Source organism: Trichosurus vulpecula, chromosome 3, assembly GCF_011100635.1.
Source record: "Trichosurus vulpecula isolate mTriVul1 chromosome 3, mTriVul1.pri, whole genome shotgun sequence".
NCBI lineage: Eukaryota > Metazoa > Chordata > Mammalia > Diprotodontia > Phalangeridae > Trichosurus > Trichosurus vulpecula.
The window spans coordinates 336,473,546-336,491,594 of record NC_050575.1 but is presented as its reverse complement, the minus strand read 5'-3'; the positions used below and the strand labels follow the sequence as shown (position 1 = coordinate 336,491,594).

At 36.6% G+C, this 18,049-nt stretch overlaps 1 protein-coding gene across 1 annotated transcript in view; it reads left to right on the top strand.

Moving 5' to 3' along the window:
* Positions 1–12,522, top strand: part of ERLEC1 (endoplasmic reticulum lectin 1) — a 54,091-nt gene extending 41,569 nt beyond the window's left edge. Inside the window, exons 12-14 of the mRNA XM_036750711.1 lie at positions 3,222–3,299; positions 3,534–3,609; positions 10,331–12,522. Coding sequence (XP_036606606.1) covers positions 3,222–3,299; positions 3,534–3,609; positions 10,331–10,402 — 226 coding nt within the window. The 3' untranslated portion in view covers positions 10,403–12,522. The remainder of the gene's footprint in view (positions 1–3,221; positions 3,300–3,533; positions 3,610–10,330) is intronic.
* The last annotated feature ends 5,527 nt before the right edge of the window (positions 12,523–18,049 follow it).

Genomic DNA, 18,049 nt, shown 5'->3' with positions numbered 1-18,049 from the left:
CAAAAGAAAGGACAAAGCAGTGATTTTGGTATTCAGATTTTTTTAAAAAACCTAGAAAAGTAGTAAATCTCAAAAAAGGGGGTCAACTAGATACAAAAACATTCTGAAAGGCAATAGGGATTAATATAAATGAAAGCAAAAATAATTGAATTGATAAATAAAGCTAGAAGTTAGATTTAAAAAAAAAGAACTAGTTTGCATTTTAAAAAGAAAAATTAAACTACCATATGAAAAAGAATTACCAAATAGGGGAAATTATTAGAAACTATTTTGCCCAATTAACTGCCAAAAAAAATACAAATAAGATAGATGAAAATTTACAAAAATACTAAATTCCTAGAATTTCAGTAACCCAGTTAAAAAAATGAATAAACCATAAATGAATTCTCAAAGAAAAAATAAGATGAGATGGATTTAAAAGTGATTTGTATCAAACATTCAAAAAAAACCTAATTACAATATTATATAGGTTGGGATACTACCATATTCCTTCATTGATACAAATATGATCTTAATCGTTAAATCAGAAAAAGAGAAAACAGAAACAAAACTATAGACCAGTATCTCGAATGATTCTGACCTCAAAATTTTAAATTAGTAAGGAGGCTATAGCAACACATCCAAAGAAAGTGTACACTGACTAGGTCTAATTTATAACAAGAATGTAGAGTTGGGTTAATACTGGGGAAATGAAGTATAATCTACCATATTAAAACAAAATTGACTTTAAAATTACATTATATCAGTGGTTGGGAATAAAAAAAGCATTTGACACAAGACAACATTAGTTTTTCTAAGAAGCATAGGAATAAATGGACCTTTCCTTAATAAGGTAAACAGCATCTGTTCAAACTCAAGAGCCAGGTTTATATGTAATGAGATAAATGAGGCCTTTCCGCTATTGTTGAGAGCAAAGCAAAAGTCTTTTATCGCCACTATTAGTTGATAGACCAGAGATGCTAACTATATCAAAGCAAAACTTTTCACAGATAATAAGATGATGCATAAAGAAACATAGTCAACTAAAAATTAATTGTAGCAATAACTTCAGTTAAATAGATATAAAATAAACTCACAGAATTTTATACAGCCTTTCTGTATGCCAGCAAAACCCAGTAGGAGGCGATAGAGAAATTCCATTCAAAGTAACTACAGAGTATATAAAATATTTGGAAGTCTGTGCCAAGACCCACTGGAACTATATGAATAAAACTATCAAACGTTCTAGAGAAGTAAAGACAGACCTAAGCAATTAGAGCTATATTCATTGCACATGACTGGACTGTGACAATAATGATAATTATGACAATCCCTAAATTAACTTCAGTGCCGTACCATACTACGAAAGTATTGACTTACAGAGCTAGAAAAAAAAAATAAAGTCAATCTGGAGACCCAAAGGATCAAGACTATCCGAGGAAGTAGTGGGAGGGAAGCGGTGAGAAGGAAGGAATGGAAGCAGTACTGATCTCAGATTACAAAGGTATGATCATCAGGACTATGTTTAAAAAAAAATAGAAAAGCTGATCTGTAGAACAGATTAGGTACATTCCATACAGGACCATGATAATTACTGATAGAATGATTCTCAGACAAAACCTGCTGGAAAAACTAGAGAGTCGTTTGGCAGAAATTAAATTTAAACCAGCACCTTTCACCATATACCAAGATAAATTCTAAATGTATATATGACCTAGGTGTAAAAGGTCACATCATGAACAGGAGCAAGGAAGGAAATAATACTGAATGGGTGAAAGTTAGTAATTAAACAATGATTACAGGGTATGAGGAAGCAGTTTTTAAAATAAAACCAAGCTATCAACAAACATAAAAAACATGCTCCAAGTTCCTGGTAAGAGAAATCTACATTCAAACAGCTTTGGTATTTCACCTCGACAGGTTGGTGAAGCTGACAAAAATAGGAAAGTGACGGTTGTTGGAGGGAAATGTTCAAAGCACACTAATGCATTGTTGATGTAGCTATCAAATTGACCCAGCCATGCTGAAAAGCAATTCGAAACTATATCCCAGTAATACCACTACTAGACATATACCCCAAAAAGATCGAAGAAAAAGGGAAAGGAGCCCTATATACAAAAATATTTTATAGCTGTTCTTTTTGTTATAAAAAATACTGGAAACTTGGAGAAAGACTGGACAAGTTATGGTATGTGAATGTAATGGAACGTTATTGTGCCCTAAGAAATGACATAAGGGATAAATTCGGAGAAACCTGGAAAGGCTTTCCTGAATTGATGCAGAGTGAAGTGAGCAGAATCAAGGGAACAATGTGTACATTACCTCTAGTGTTACAAAAGAAAACAACTTTGATTAATGCAATTGCCAACCACAATTCCATAAGACTGGGGATGATGCATGCTTCCCACCTCTTGACAGAGGTGTGCACAATGAGACATACATTTTCAGAGATACTTGACTACTTGTTACAAAGGAGGCAGTGAGAGGATGGGGGAGGGGGGGTGGGAATAGTGATACTATTACCCAAAAATATCCAAAGCAGCATCTATTAAATATTTTTTAACTGTGTAGGAAAAAACGGAAGGAATTTCAGAGGGAGCCGCAAACAAGCAGGACAGTTCTAAAGCTCAAGTGTTGACTCTGCCATATACTTTTTAAAAGTTTTACCTAATAGAAATGTGTGATTTTGTATATAGTCCTCTTCTTCTCTTTGTATATGGAAATGTTTATTGTTGTTTGCCAAGTCCATAATAATAAAAAAATTTATTTAAAAGTTATAGAGGAACATAACATGTTACGAAAATATACAGGAAAACCTATTAATTTAGATTATAGTAATTTGGAATTTGTTACTGAGCCTGTGTACTTTCTAGAGTATATTAAAGGGAGGGTACACTCATGAAGCAAAACAGTGGGATATGGCTAACTTTACTTAATAGAGAAAACATAGTTTACTACTAGAGCATTTTATGATATACAATTGAAGTGTGTATGTTATCTGTAATTAGGGCATTGAGTAGGACCTAAACTTGGCAAACATTATTTGTAGTAAATTTAAATTACAACATATACTTAAACCTTAAATTTTTTCTTTTAAAATTCACTTTATAAGCCAATTCTTTCCTTTTAAAATACTTTATAAGCCAAATTTTATACTAGTTCAAAACTGACCTTATTTATTCATGCTGAATGAATAAACTTCTGCTCTGTTAATAACAACTTGTTTTCTTCTCTGTTGGTAGGATGGTATCACATTTTTATGGGAATGGAGATATTTGTGATTTAACTGACAAACCAAGACAGGTCACTGTAAAACTAAAGTAAGTTTAACATTTGAATCATCCTTCATACATTTTTAATCAACTATGTTCTATACAAAATTTTCATAATAGAGAATATACTTCTAAAAACAAATCCTGTTTAAGATTACACAAGATCTTTGCTTTATTTTTTTCTAAGTTAAAGCCCATTTGTGGTTTATTTTATTGCTTAAAACAAACATAAATCTTCGTAGTTTGTAGAATTCTCTAAAGTATTTTTTTTATTCGTTTTAGATGTAAAGAATCAGAATCGCCTCATGCTGTTACTGTATATATGTTAGAGCCTCATTCCTGCCAGTACATTCTTGGGGTAAGTACAGTAAACGTCATGAATTCAGTCCTGAGTCAAGTCTAGAATCTAAATTAAGTTTTGGGCTGCCTACAAGGAGCACCAAGACTATAGTCTCATGTCCAAAAGGAATTTTTCATAGATATAGAGCCTTAAAAGATTTTAGAGGCTTTTTCATTTTACAGATTTCTCCGACTTACCCATCCTTGGACCCTCTGCTCTGCCTACTGAACTCCCTAATTTCCTTTAAGTTCTAACTAAAATTCCTTCTTTTACTGGAAGTCTTCCCCAATCTCTCTTAATTCTACTTAATAATTCTACTTAATTACTTCCTACTTATCCTGAACATAGCTTGCTTTATATTTGTTTGCATCTTGTCTGCCCCCCATTAGATTGTAAGTTCCTTGAAGGCAGGGACTGTCTTTTGTCTTTTTTTTATTCCCAGTGCTTAGCATGGTGCTGGCACATAGTAGGCACTTAATAAATGTTGATTGATGAACTGATTGAAGCTGAGAGAGAGGTTAAGTAACTTACCCAAGATCATATAGCTGTTTAGTTCTGAGACAGGAATTCAGGGTTACCTAACTACAAGCCCACACAGTACCAGCTAGCTTCCAGTTTTTTCCCCAGACTATCTCAACTTTTTAAAAGTTCTACTCATATTCAAATCCCATAGTACTTTCCCAAATTACTTTAGATTAACTTTCAGTCTCTCTGGAAAGAAACATGGGGGGGTGAGGGATGGGGAGACACTCCCAACTCTCAAGGAGCTGATATTCTAATATATCAGTGAACATTTATCATGCACAAACATTTATCAAACACTCACTTTTGAAGATTAAAAAGGGGGGAGGACAAATAGCATTTCCTGCCCTCTGGGATCTCACAGACTTTCAGGGAGACAACAAGCAAAACAATATATACAAACAAACTATACATAGGTTAAATAGTACATAATCAACAAAGGAAGGCACTGGAATTGAGGGATTGAGAAAGTCTTTCTGTACAAGATGGGATTTTAGTTTGGACTTGAAAGAAGCCAGGGAAGCCAAAAGGGGAGAATAAGGAGGGAGAGCGTTCCAGACGTAGGACAGCCAGAGAACATGCCAGGAGCTGAAAGATAGGTGGCTTGTTCATGGAACATCCAGGAGGCCAGTGTCACTGGATCAAAGTGTATATGTTGGGGAGTAAGGGCTAGGTTATAAAAGGCTTTAAATGCCAAACCGAGCATTTTGTATGATTCTGTAGATAGTAAGGACCCACTGGAGTTTATTGAATAGGCGGATGACATTGTCAGACCTCTGCTTTAGGAAAATCACTTTAGTGGCTAAATGCAGGATGGATTGGAGAGGGAAGAGACTTGAGGCAGGCAAACCAACCACCAGGCCATTATAATAGTCCAGGCGTAAGGTGTTGAGGGCTTGCACCATAGTAGTGACAGTGTCAGAGAGAGATGTTGTAAACGTGAACTCAATAGGCAGTCACATATCTGTATTTTACAGTTCTCCTTCAAACCAGAAAGAAGATCTGGGCAAGCTTTCCCGTTCTGACTCTTAAAAGTATTTTTCTCCCCTACCTGTAGTGGAAAAGAGAGTTCATTTTCTTGCTCATTTATCCTCTTGACATCTAAGAATTCCCAAGAGATTTTTGTTTTCCTTATTGAGAATAAGGAACAAAAATAGACTAGTATTTTATATTATCCCTTCAACAACCTTATGGGGCACAATGGCATTGCTACGTAATGAGAAAACCAAAGTAGTAAATACCTAAGTTTATTTGCTGTCAAAGCATGTTTAGAATTTGTAGTATATGTTACTTCTACTTTTGAATTTTACATTTTTACCTCATATGTTATTGCCTAGATTCCCCTTGCAGGAATATGTACCTATTTCTAAGATGTTAGGGGAGCTACTTTCTCCAAAGGCTTTTTAACCATTCTAATTAATTATTAATATTACCTATGGCATTAGATCAATGAAAGAGCATGGTATAATTTTTTTAACAATCTTTTTTTTAGTAAGGATATATCATTCTGAAGCTAGGTCTTCCCTGACAGAGTGAACTGAGACATGTAATCCAAACTAAAGCTTCTTCATCCTGTTTTTATCTCAGTTATCCATATTATTATCTTGCCATAGTTTTTAATATTCATTTTGTCAGTGACCTGGCCTCTGTCTCCTTTAGCTATCTGTACCCCTACTTCCTGCTCCAAAGAGTTAAGAGTTTTATTCCTCCGAAATCTGAACATATTCCCATCAGGATGTCATTTATGATGGAACCAAAAATTACCTAAAGATTTATAGCAGAATGGCATGGCAAAGTGAGACCTCCAAGCTTCCCAAGGAGGGGTAAACCAGCTCAGGTCATAAACTTGGTGGATCCAGTGCATATTGTTTTACTGATCTTTATTCTTCAGAATTTTTACTTGGGCAAGATTTATTTTTGAAACCCATTACCTAGACAGTAAGACATAACCTTTAGGCAGTTGTATCAGCAAGGCAATAATCACAACATCTACAATAATTATGGACATGCCTGTGTAGTTCTGTATCGCAAAATATAAGAGACTCCATATAGAAGGGAGAAGAAGTAAAACATTTATTCAGACACCGGATGAACAAATCCCAAAACCAGTAAGGCATCATAACAGCAAGGACTTCGGCTTCCTGTGACATAAGCAGGTCACATGGGCCTATTAATGGGTGGGAACAATCTTCAAATTTACATTACCATTACAGCAGTCTACCTGTTTCCCTAATGAGTTTCACAAATCTAAAGGAAAAATGAATAATAAGACTTAAAAGAATTGGTAAAACTCTTATTTGATAAAGACATGTGCAGATATCTGAATGAGGATGTTAGAGAACGAGTATTTCTAAGGCTCCCATGGAAGTTATACAAACATCTATAACATGCAAAAATTGATCATTTGCTGGGACATAGAACTCAAACAAATGCAGAAAGGCAGACATATTGAACATATTTTTGGTGGACTATAACTCTTTAAAAAGCAGTCAGTAATGGAAATATAATCAAAACATCTGAATCTAAGTGGAAATTAAAAAGACATCCTAAATGATGACTTAGTCAAACACATACAAAAAAAAGAATAAAAATTATTAGACAACATGAGATTTATTAGCTATAGCTCAATTAGAAGGAAAAAGTTATGTCACTGAATGTTTACAAAAAGGTGGACTAACAAAAAATAAAGACTAGGAGGAAAAATATTTAGTAATTCCAAAAAAGGAACAAAAGACATTTTGAAAATTTAAGATAAGATAAATAGAATTAAACTAATAAAGCAATGGGGTTTAAGACTTAGAAAACTCACAAACCCGTTACTATATTGATTTAAAAAGAGAGAAAGAAGAAAAACCCAAATTATCAAAATGAAAAGTAGCTGTTTGCACCAGAGAGGAAGTATTTTTCCAAGAAACTGACAAAACCCTTATGTGAAATGGATGAGTATCTACAAAACCATGCTAGCAAAACAAGCAGTAACCCAACCAATGAACTCCTGTGGGGGAGAATAAACCCAAAACTCCATATCTAGAATCATTTACAAATAACTTCTGGCAAACATTTAATTTTAAAAAAAATATTATTTTCCCCCCACTTGCATGTTAAAACAATTTTTTAACATTTGGGGGTTTTATTAAATTTTGAGTTACAAATTCTGTCCTTCTCTCCTCCCATCCTTCCCCTCCCCCCCCCGAGAAAGTAAGCAATCCAACATAGGTTATACATGTGTAATCATGTAAAACATTTCCATATTAATCATTTTGAACAAGAAGACTCAAAAAGAAAGAAAGACAGCATGCTTCTCTCTGTATTCAGACAATATCAGTTCTTTCTGTAGAGGAGGATAGCATGCTTCATCATGAGTCCTTTGGGATTGTCTTAGATTATTGTATTGCTGAGAATAGCTAAATCATTCATAGTTTTTCATCGTACATATTGCTGTTACTATTTATAACATTCTCCTGATTCTGCTCACTTCACTTTGCATCAGTTCATGTAAGTCTTTTCCAGTTTTTCTGAAATCATCCTGCTTGTCATTTCTTGTAGCACAATAATATTCCATCACAATCATATACCACAACTTGTTCGTCTGTTCCCCACCTGATGGGTATCCCATTGATTTCCAGTTCTTACTGGCAAATAATTTTAAACAGACAAATAGCCCCTCTGTATAACTTATTTTCAAAAATAGAAAAAGAAGGCACTCAGACTCATAATCTTTGTAGAGTCGTCATTCCCAAATCTGGGAAGAATAAAGCAAAGAGAGAACTATAGACCAGTAATCACACTAGTGAACGTGTGTGTGTGTGACACTAGCAAAGAGACTACAAGAGGTCAAAAATCATTATAACCAAATTGCATTTTAAGAAAAAATGCAAATAGTGGTTAATAATTAGGAAAGCAATTAGCATAAAATAATATTAATAATATAATTACATGATTATAACAATAGATGGAGTTAGTCAACAAACATTTGTTAAATACCTGCTATGTGCCAGGCATTATGCTAAGTGCTAGGAATACAAAGCAAGTCAAAAAAAAACAGTCCCTGCTCTCAAGGAACTTTCATTCTAATAGAGGAGACAACATGCAAACAACTGTGTACAAAAATGCTATATACAGGACAAAATAGGAGTGGGGGAGGTGGTTTAGTCTCAGAGGGAAGGCAACAAGATTAAGGACTAGGGGAAGATTTTTGTAGAAGGTTAGACTTCAGCTGAAATTTAAAGGAATACAGGGAAACTAGGAGGTGGAAATGAGGAGGGTGGACACTCCAGGCATGAGGGAAGGCCAGTGGAAACCCTTGGAGTTGGGGGGTGGAGTATTGCATATGAGGTCAGGAACAACAAGGAGGCCCGTATCAGTGGACCTCAAAGGAGGGCAGGGAGAAGGGAGGAAATAAGGTATAAGACTGGAAAGATAGGAAGGAGCCGGATAACAAAGGACTTTCAAAGCCAGTAAAGGATTTTATTTTAATAGGGAACTGCTGAAGCTGACTGAATATGAGGAGAGTGATATGATCAGGCCTGAACTTCAGGAAGATCAGTTTGACAGCTGAAGAGAGGGTGACCTGGAGTGGGGAGAGACTTCAGATAGGGAGCAGGGGCATATGTGAGAGATACTACAAAAGTAGAAACAACAGGACTTTATAACTGATTGGATATAATGAATGAGAATGAGGAATCAAGGATGACACCTAGCTTTCAAGCTAGTTCTATGATTCTGGGTAAATCACTAACTTCTCTCAGCCTCAGTTTCCTCATTTGTAAAATGGAGATACTACTGCCACCTGCCTCATAGCATTATGAGGCTCAAATGAGATTTGTAAAGCATTTTTAAAATCTCAAAATCCTTTCTAAATGTTAGCTATTACTATCTGATTCTGTTTACCTCAGTAAATCCGTATGGATAAATTAACAGGAAATTAGAAGAGAATAGAAGTTTATAGCTCCTACGACTGTGTAGTTAAGGGACATGACAGTATTATAAAAGACAAAATTATTTTGATTTTATAAAAAAAATACTTTTGTTCAAATAAAATGAATGTAGGTAGAATAAATTATTGAATAGCAAAAGCATTTGCTGAAAACACTTCTAACAATGTCCAGTATCCAAAAATCTACAGAAATTTGACAGAAATCTACAAGATTAAGAGCTATACTCCAACAGACAAATGGTCAGAGACTATGAATAAAGTTATCACAAAAAAAATGCAAACTATTGACAATCATCTACAGCAATGTTCAGTATCGCTAATAATCACAGAAATGCAAATGAACTGACCCATCACCTGGAACCCATTGGCAAATATGGTGAAAGGTGGAAAGTTATATGAGAAAACAGGCACAGTAATTCACTGTTGGTGGGGGTTTGGATTAATTCAACTAGTCTGCAAGTATTTGATCAGTGCTTAGTATGCGTGAGACATTGTGCTAAACTCTGGGCATGCAAAGAAAAGCAAAAATGTCCCCTGCTCTCAAGGTGCTCAGCCATCTTGGAATACAATTTCAAATTATGAATGAAAGAACGAGTAAATGAGCATTTATTAGGTATTTAATATATGCCAGGCACTGTGATAAGTGCTGGCAATACAGATATTAAGAAAAGAAACAGTCTTAGCCCTCAAGGAACTTACAGTCTAATCAGGGAAGCCAGCACACAGGGGAGTCACAACCAGAGACAGGAGGCTTTTTTTTCTTGTTTTTTCCTGTGAAAGTGGAAGGAGAGAGCAGAATCACCTGCAAACAGCAGACAGCTAGTGGAATAGACTGGAATTGTTTATAACCTTTGAACTAGTGGTGCCAAAGGAGATTATTGACAAGAAAAGTCCTATTGATACAAAAATATTCAGAGCAGCACTGTGAAAAGCAAAACATGGAAACAAATTGTGTTTGCAAATTGGGGAATGTCTGAACAAATTGTGATACATGACTGTTTTGGAATATGTTTTGACCTTAGACATTCATCCTTTTAACAAATAGAACTATTGAAGTTGCATATACTATCAATCTCAATAACATTTTTGTGTTGTTTATTTAATTGTTTAAGAGTAGAGTTCATTGGAGAATCAACTAGAGGTTTGTATGATGTGTTTTAAAAGTTTTAATAACATTAAAAGAATAATACCAAATTTTGAACCAAAACAATGAAACAAATTATTTCCATCTCTGTCTTAAAAACTATGTTCACTAAATAATACTTTATTTTTGTCCTGTAGGTGGAATCTCCAGTAATCTGTAAAATTTTAGACACAGCTGATGAAAACGGACTCCTTTCTGTCCCCAGTTAAAAGATTAGTGAAGCCAGAAGAATGAAGATCACTAAAAACCACCATGATTTCTTCTTTCCATGGCCAATGACCTCATCAGAGTTCTCAGCCAGTGGAGCTTGACAGAAGGACTGTTTAAGGGGACTCTTTGAACCACTTTGTGAATATATATGTGTATATAAGAGGTTATTGATAAACTTTTAAAGCAGACAGTTTTGTCTTACTCATTTCATTCATGTTATAAATTAGAAGTTTTGTAAAAATAAGTGTTTTTTCTCTCTCTGAGGTAAGAGGTTTCAAAAATAAATCTTGCCCAAGAAAATCAAGTGTCATAACCATTGCTAAACAGGCAAGTTTTTAAACTGATTAATCAAGCTGGTCTTATTGATGCCTACTCTGGTTGGGGAAGCGAACACTATAGCTGAAGATAACTTTACCTCCTTTTATCGTCTTCAAGAAATACTGATTTGCAATAGGTCATTATTACATGACCAGTTATTGCTTATTTTTCCAGTATGTATTAGTGTGATTGGTTCTTCCCTTCAAACCATGCACTCTCAAGGATTCTGCTGTATCTCCTACTGTTTTAATCTAATGGTATGTACGTTATTCTGACTCTTGTACTTGATGATTATAAGCTGTATATTTGAGATCCCAGGGTTATACCTGTAAAGCCAGAAGGGACTTCAGATACCTTCTAATCCAGGCTCCTCATTTTACAGATAAGACCCTGAGGCCTAGGGAGGTGGAATAATTTGTATACTGTCACAAAAGTAGGACACATCAGAGGCAGGATTTGAACCCAATCTCTTCTCCAGAGCCAGTACACTTTCACAACATTATTTTATTCCTGAATAAAATATTTGCAATCAGCCCCTGTCATGTAGTCAGTGCTAAATAATTCAGGATTGAGATTTTTCATTCCTTTACTTCTGTTTCCACATCTTGTCATATGTCTGTTAGACATCTTACTTCATCTTACTTTTAATGCCTATGTCAGAAATAACAATGATAGGAAACTTGTTTTCCTACTTTAATCAGTTCTTGTCAAAGGACCATTCACGAATGTGTCCCCGTATTTTAAAACAATATTTCCTTAAAATTATGAGGCTTGAATGGTTCAGTAAATATTTGAGTCTCCTGCTTGAAGTAAGACTACAGGATCATTGATTTAGAGCCAATAGGAACTTCAGATCCAAGTTACCCACCCCGCTAATTTTGCAAGGAAACAGGTTCAGAGAGGGTAAGTTAACTTGTCCAAAAGCCAAACAGTTAAGCAAGAATTTCAATTTGGACACTGACTCAATCCAGCTCTTAGCTGATGGAATCCATTTGTATGGGTGAGATTAGTAACTAAAACATCCACCTTTTTACAGTGTAAATTACGTGATATTTAGGTATTTATTTCTAGCCATTATAATTGAAATCATGGCATTTCCTGGAGAGCATGTCCTTTTAGCACTTCTTATAATGACAGAGTGCATATTTTGTCCTTTTTAGGGTCTATTCGATTCAGATTGGCTCAAAGCTGACCTTTGCTGTTAAAATGAAAAATACATTGTAAGGAACTTGAGGGGCTGAAATGATTAAAGAGATGGAAAAAATACATGATCAGAAAGCTAATGGTAACAGCAACCCAGAAGACTCAGACCAGTTCTTTCCTTGGGATGAGTTCATCTGGGCTTCTATAAGGAATAGTGCAGATCGAGTCAGAACTTCAGAGCTGGAAGGGACCTTCAACTCACAAGAAGTGAGTGAAAGCACTAGATACGGAGACAGACACCTTATGTGTTCAAGCCCTGGTTGTACAAACAGCTAGGTTATACAGTGGATAAAGCCCTAGACTTTGGAGACGAGAAGACCAGAGTTCAAACCCAGCCTCCCTTAGTAGCTATGTGAACAAGTCACATAACCTGTTTGCTTCACTTGCCTCATCTGTAAAATGGGGACGGTAATAGCATCTACCTTCCAGATTTGTTGTGAGGGTAACATGAGATAATATTTCAGTGCTCAAGTACTGTGTCTGTGCTTCTCTTCCTACCACTTAGTACCTGTGTGACTGCGGGCAGGCCTCGACTTTCTGAGGCTCGTTTTTCTCACCTGTATAATGAGAATGATAAAACTGTACTACCTACCTCAGAGTTGTTGTGAGGTGTTATCGTAATTGTCATTAAAGATTTTAACTGAATTTGAATAGGCCAGCCAAAGACTGACTTTAAAAAGAGATGTTTTGGCTCTTATCCTGACTAAAGGCAAGGTGCTAGGCCAGGAGAAGATCTTGAGTTCCCTTCTAGCTCTGTGATTTTGTTAAAGTAGTGATTTCCAACCAGTAACCTTTAAAATCATAACGGGAAAACATTCCAATGTGGGTTACTAGCCATACCTACACACATACAAACCAATGGTTATCTCAAGGCTTGGGGGAAATGAAAATTAAATCCTCTTCCCACAAAAGGTTGGAAACCCCAGTATTAGGGGGAAAATATTTTAGCTTTTCAGGAAGCCACAAGGTGACACTTTCACTACTTCTTAGAAGACATTTGGCAATAGTTATGAAGAGCAAGCAACAAAAAAAATTTTTCGATAAACTTGGTATCAGTGACTGCTGCTGTCTCCATTTCTTTGGGAATCTATTATTATAGTTACAACCATTGTCATTGTTATCAGTTGCACAATAGGCTATTTAAAACTTTTTAAAGTGTGTCTGTCCCACACTAAATCCCTCAAAACTGTTGACCTGATAGTAACAATCTAGCCCAAAAAAGCTTTGAACTGGACAGAGAAAAATGTAAAAAGTTGAATTCAATAAACATTAAGCACCCACTATGTGCCAGGCACTGTGCTAAGTGCTAGGGATACGAAAAGTCAAAAGATTGTACCTATCCTCAAGCTGCTTATGATCAAATGGGGAACACAACATGCAAACAAATATATACAAAGCAAGCTATATACAGGGTAAATAACAGAGGGAAGGCACCAGAATTATGAGGGGATTGGGAAGGCTTCCTGTAAGAGGTGGGATTTTAATTGGGACTTGAAGCCAGGGAGGTCAGTAGTCAGAGGGGAGAAGGCATGGGAGACAGCCAGAGAAAAAGCTGAAACCGCCTTGTTCACGGAATAGCCAGTGTGAGAAGACAGGGAAAGTAGGAGGGGGCTAGGTTATGAAAGGTGTTGAATGCCAAACAGCATTTTATATTTGTTCCTGGAGGCAAGGAAGCCACTGGAGTTTGAGTAAGGGGGTGGTAACATGATCAGACCCACATTTTAGGAAAATCACTTCAGAGGTCAAATGGAGAATGCAGTGGAGTAGGGAGAGACTTGAGACAGATATGCCCATCAGCAGACTATTGCAGTAACGACCTGCATTAGAGTAGTGGCATCAGAGAAGAAAAGGGGCGTATTCAAGAGATTTTGCAAAGATTAAATGGATAGGTCTTGGCAACAACTGAGATGGGGGGGCGGGGTGAGGAGTAGTGGGAAATACGGGGGACTGAGAGGATGGTGTTGCCCTCAATAGCAATATGAAAGGTAGAAGTCAGTGAGAGAGGGTTTAAGGGGAAAGATAATGAGTTCTGTTTTGGACAAGAGTTTAAAATGTCTACTGGTCATCCAGTTTGAGGTGTCTGAAAGGCAGTTGAAGATGAGAGACTGGAGGTTGGCAGAGAAATTTAGGCAAGCTAGGTAGAGATTTGAGAACATCAGCAAAGGGTAATTTAATCCATGAAATCTGATGAGATCATCAGAGAAGAGAAGAGGACTCAAGACAGAACCCCGAGGGACACCTGCAATTAGAGGGCATGATCTGGAGAAGGATCCAGCAAAGGAGACAGAAGAGTAGTCTGGTAGGAGAAAACCAGGAGGAATTAGTATCTTGAAAACCTAAGAGAATGTCAAGGTTAGAGCGATCAACACTGTCAAAAGCTACAAAGGGGTCAAGGAGAATGAGAATTGAGAAAAAGGTGTTGGATTTGGCAGAGAGAGTTTTAGTGAAATAATAAGGTCAGAAGTTTGATTGTAAGGGGTTAAGAAGAGAATGAGAGAGAGTGGAGACACCCATTGAAGAAAGAAGTTTAGCTACAAACTACAGAAAAGAAATAGGATAGTTAGCAGGGACAAAAGGATCAAATAAGGGTTTTTTTCAGGGTAGGGAAGACAGTAGAGAATGAGCCAGTAGAAAAGAATGACAGAGGTGGCAGTCTGTTGGAGGAGACAATATGGAATGCGATCATTTGAGCCTTGGTAAAGAGCAAGGCCACTTCATCATGTGAAACAGGAGAAAGTAGTAGAAGAAGGAAATGGGAAAAAGAGAAGAGAGTTTATTGTCAACAGCCTCATTTTCTGTAAAACAAGAGGCAAGGTTCGGAGCTGAGAGAACGGGAGTGGGGGAGACAGAGCACATTTGGAAGAGTGGCTAATTGTCAATTGATAAGGGAGATATTAGCATTGCATAGAGGCAGTAAGGGTCCAGTTGAGGTTATGTAAGATAAATTTGTAGTGGGACCAGCCACAAAAGTGGTATCATTTTCTCCACCTTCGTTCAGCAGGGTGTGTGTAGGCACAAAGGTGACAAATGGTAGGAGTGATCCAAGGCTGAGGCTTTTCTAGGCACAATCAGTGATATAAAGGATTCAAGAGAGGAGGATAGTGTAGAGTGGAGATGGTTCACCAAGAAGTCAAGATGGAGAGAAAAGGAGAAAGTGGCTAGTACAGAGGAGATGGCCTGAGAGAACTGAGGGGTCAAGGGATTAGGGGTCATAGTGAGGATGAAGCATTATAACAACTTGACCTACAGCCAAGAATTGGCATTTCCAGATTCTGATTTCACTTCTCTGCATTTCAATTACATATGGAAATCAGAGATAATAACTGGTCTCCACCATAGAGAGAGGATATGCACATCGATGGGTTTGAGATGTAAGTTTTCTGACTTCGTTTTGCCACACTAACATAATTTGAAGTGGAAAGAATACTCATCCTCCACTTTTTTTAGATAGTTCTGAAGAACCAGGAAGTAGTTTATTAAAATGTCAGGCTCTTCAGTCCAGCTTAAGAACTAGGTAACTGTAGCCCCCCTTTCACCAAAACAGAAATTTAAGCAGGAAGCCTTCCTTACCTAATTTTGATTCCAGTCTTTTCCCTCTTTTAATTATTTCCTGTTTATCCTGTATATAATTTGTTTTGTATCTGTTTCTTTACATATTCCTCCCCCATCAGACTATAAGCTCCTTTAGGATAGGAACTATTTTTTACCTCTTTTTAGCCCAGCACCTGGCACACAGTAGGCAATTAATAAATGTTAATTGAATTGAATTGAGCAGCCAGGACCAAGACATTACATGCACACTGTCAACCTAATCTGAAAGCTAGGAGTACTCCAGTCACTAATTGGGTCACATTTAATCCCTACTTTCAAATGATCAGACTCAATGCTGAAATTAAAAGGCTATTTTAGTTGAGCTGACAAGCTGCTTCTGTCAGAGGTCTGAACTTCTTTGGAATTTCTCTAATTATGACAGGGATTAAGGTAGAATTTTTTTCTAAGGGACTGCCACTCAAAAAAAAAAAAGTTGTGAAAAGGTATCTCATAAACTGAATTGGAAAAGACATCTGGACCTTTAGTGAAGGAGAACCAACTTCCCAACATACTGCATCCCATTCTTTGATAGGAAGTTTTTTCTCATATTGGGTAAAAATCTGTAGCTTTGCTAGTTCTTAACATTGCTCCTACCTTTCCAAGCTGAATATCCCCAGATAATTCAGCCGTTCATCATATGGCGTTATCTTTGAGACCCTTCACCATCCTGGATGCCCTCCTTTGAGTGCTCTCCAGCTTGTCAATGTCCTTCCTAATAAGTGTGGTCGGCCAGGGTAAAGTTCATTAGTGGCGTCACTAGTTCTGAACACTATTTCTTGCTTAACACAGCCTAAGATTATATTAGCTTTTTTGGCTGTGATATCACATTGTTGGCTTATATTGAGCAAGTTCCCTGGGCATCCACATTGGTCTCTTTAGAAAATTCTGCTTTTTCTATCTTACTAGATTTCTCTTTCTATTTAAATAATTTCATTTTTGATAGTTTCTCATTGCTCTTGGGCTCCTCCCCTTGTGCAATTTTAGACCCTGGAAATAGCTGTCCATACTAGGGAAATTTGAGTCCAACAAAGAAAGTATTTCCCCTAGTCTAGGGGGTAATATCATGTGCTGCTAGGTGGCACAATGGGTAGAGGGCCAGGCCTGAAGTCAGAAAGACTCATCCTTCTGAGCTCAAATCTGGCCTCAGACACTTACTAGCTATAGGACCCTATTAACCCTATTTTCCTCAGTTTCCTAATCTGTAAAATGAGCTGGAGAAGGAAATGGCAAATCACTCCAGTATCTCTGCCAAGAAAACCCCAAATGGGGTCACAAACGGTTGGATGCAACTCAAATGACTGAACAGCAAAGAGGGGTAATACTTTTGAGTAAGTGCTCAGAGTGCAATATATACATCAGCCACCAGGTGGCACTCCAAGATAAAGCTGTTAAGTCCCAAGTTTCTTTAGTCTCTTTCACACCCTCTTGGAACTTGCTGCCTCTGCCCCCTTTCTATCTGACTTCACTGGTAGAAACTGACAGATCTGGTCAAATCTCTCTTTGTCCCTATTACTCCCAGACCCTTAGTGCCTTTAAGAATCAACCCAGATTCCTTCTTTCATTCAGTCTAAAGTTGAAAATATAAAGATTAGCACAACTTATTTCATAACTTTATCAAAATGGTTGAGCCCTTACCCCATGAAGAATCTTAACTCCCTTCCAAATTTGCATGACCCAAAGGACTACACACCCACATTTTAGATTATTGAATGGAATAAAAGGTAAAGATAGACTGCTAAAACTCTTGGGTGGCATGTTACTAAAATATCCACATCCTTTGACCCAGGTTCCATAATTAGGCATCTGCTCTCAGAAGGCCATTAATTAGAAAAAAAAAGTTCCCATAGACACAAAAATATGTATATCGATGCTTTTTTATGATAGCAAAGAACTGGAAACAAAATAGATGCTCATCAACTGGGGAATAGCTAAACAAATTGTGGTTTTACACAGGAATGTAATGACATATAATGTGCTATACATAGTCAATGTAATGAATACAAACACAGAAAGATCAGCATGAATTGATGCAGAGTGAAATAAGCATAGCCAAAAAAACAATATATACAGTGTAAACAGAAGGAACAAATACAAAAAGAGAATGTTAGCAAATTTGAAAAAAACAAGCATTGCTTAAAAGAAGATGAAAAGACATTCCCACCTCACTCTCTTTGCAAAAGTAAGAGATGGACAAATGTTGTATGTTATACATTTTTTAGATTTTCTTGCTATATTGATCAGTTATGCTGATGTTTTTTCCTCTTTTTTGTTTTTAAAAAATGCTATTTGTTATCTGAAATGGCGGAGGTGGGGAGAGGGCTACTGAGGAAAACAATGGTGATATAAAAAAATCATCTGTTTTTTAAAAAATCATCTGTTTTCAACTTCACTTTTTCCAAGAGAACAGACACATCAGGAAGTCATCTGTAGAACGCTATCAGAAATCCTTTCAACATTATGCCCAGAAGGCAATCAAACTATGCATACCCTTTGATCCAGCAATACCATTGCCAAAGAGATCATAAAAAGGGAAA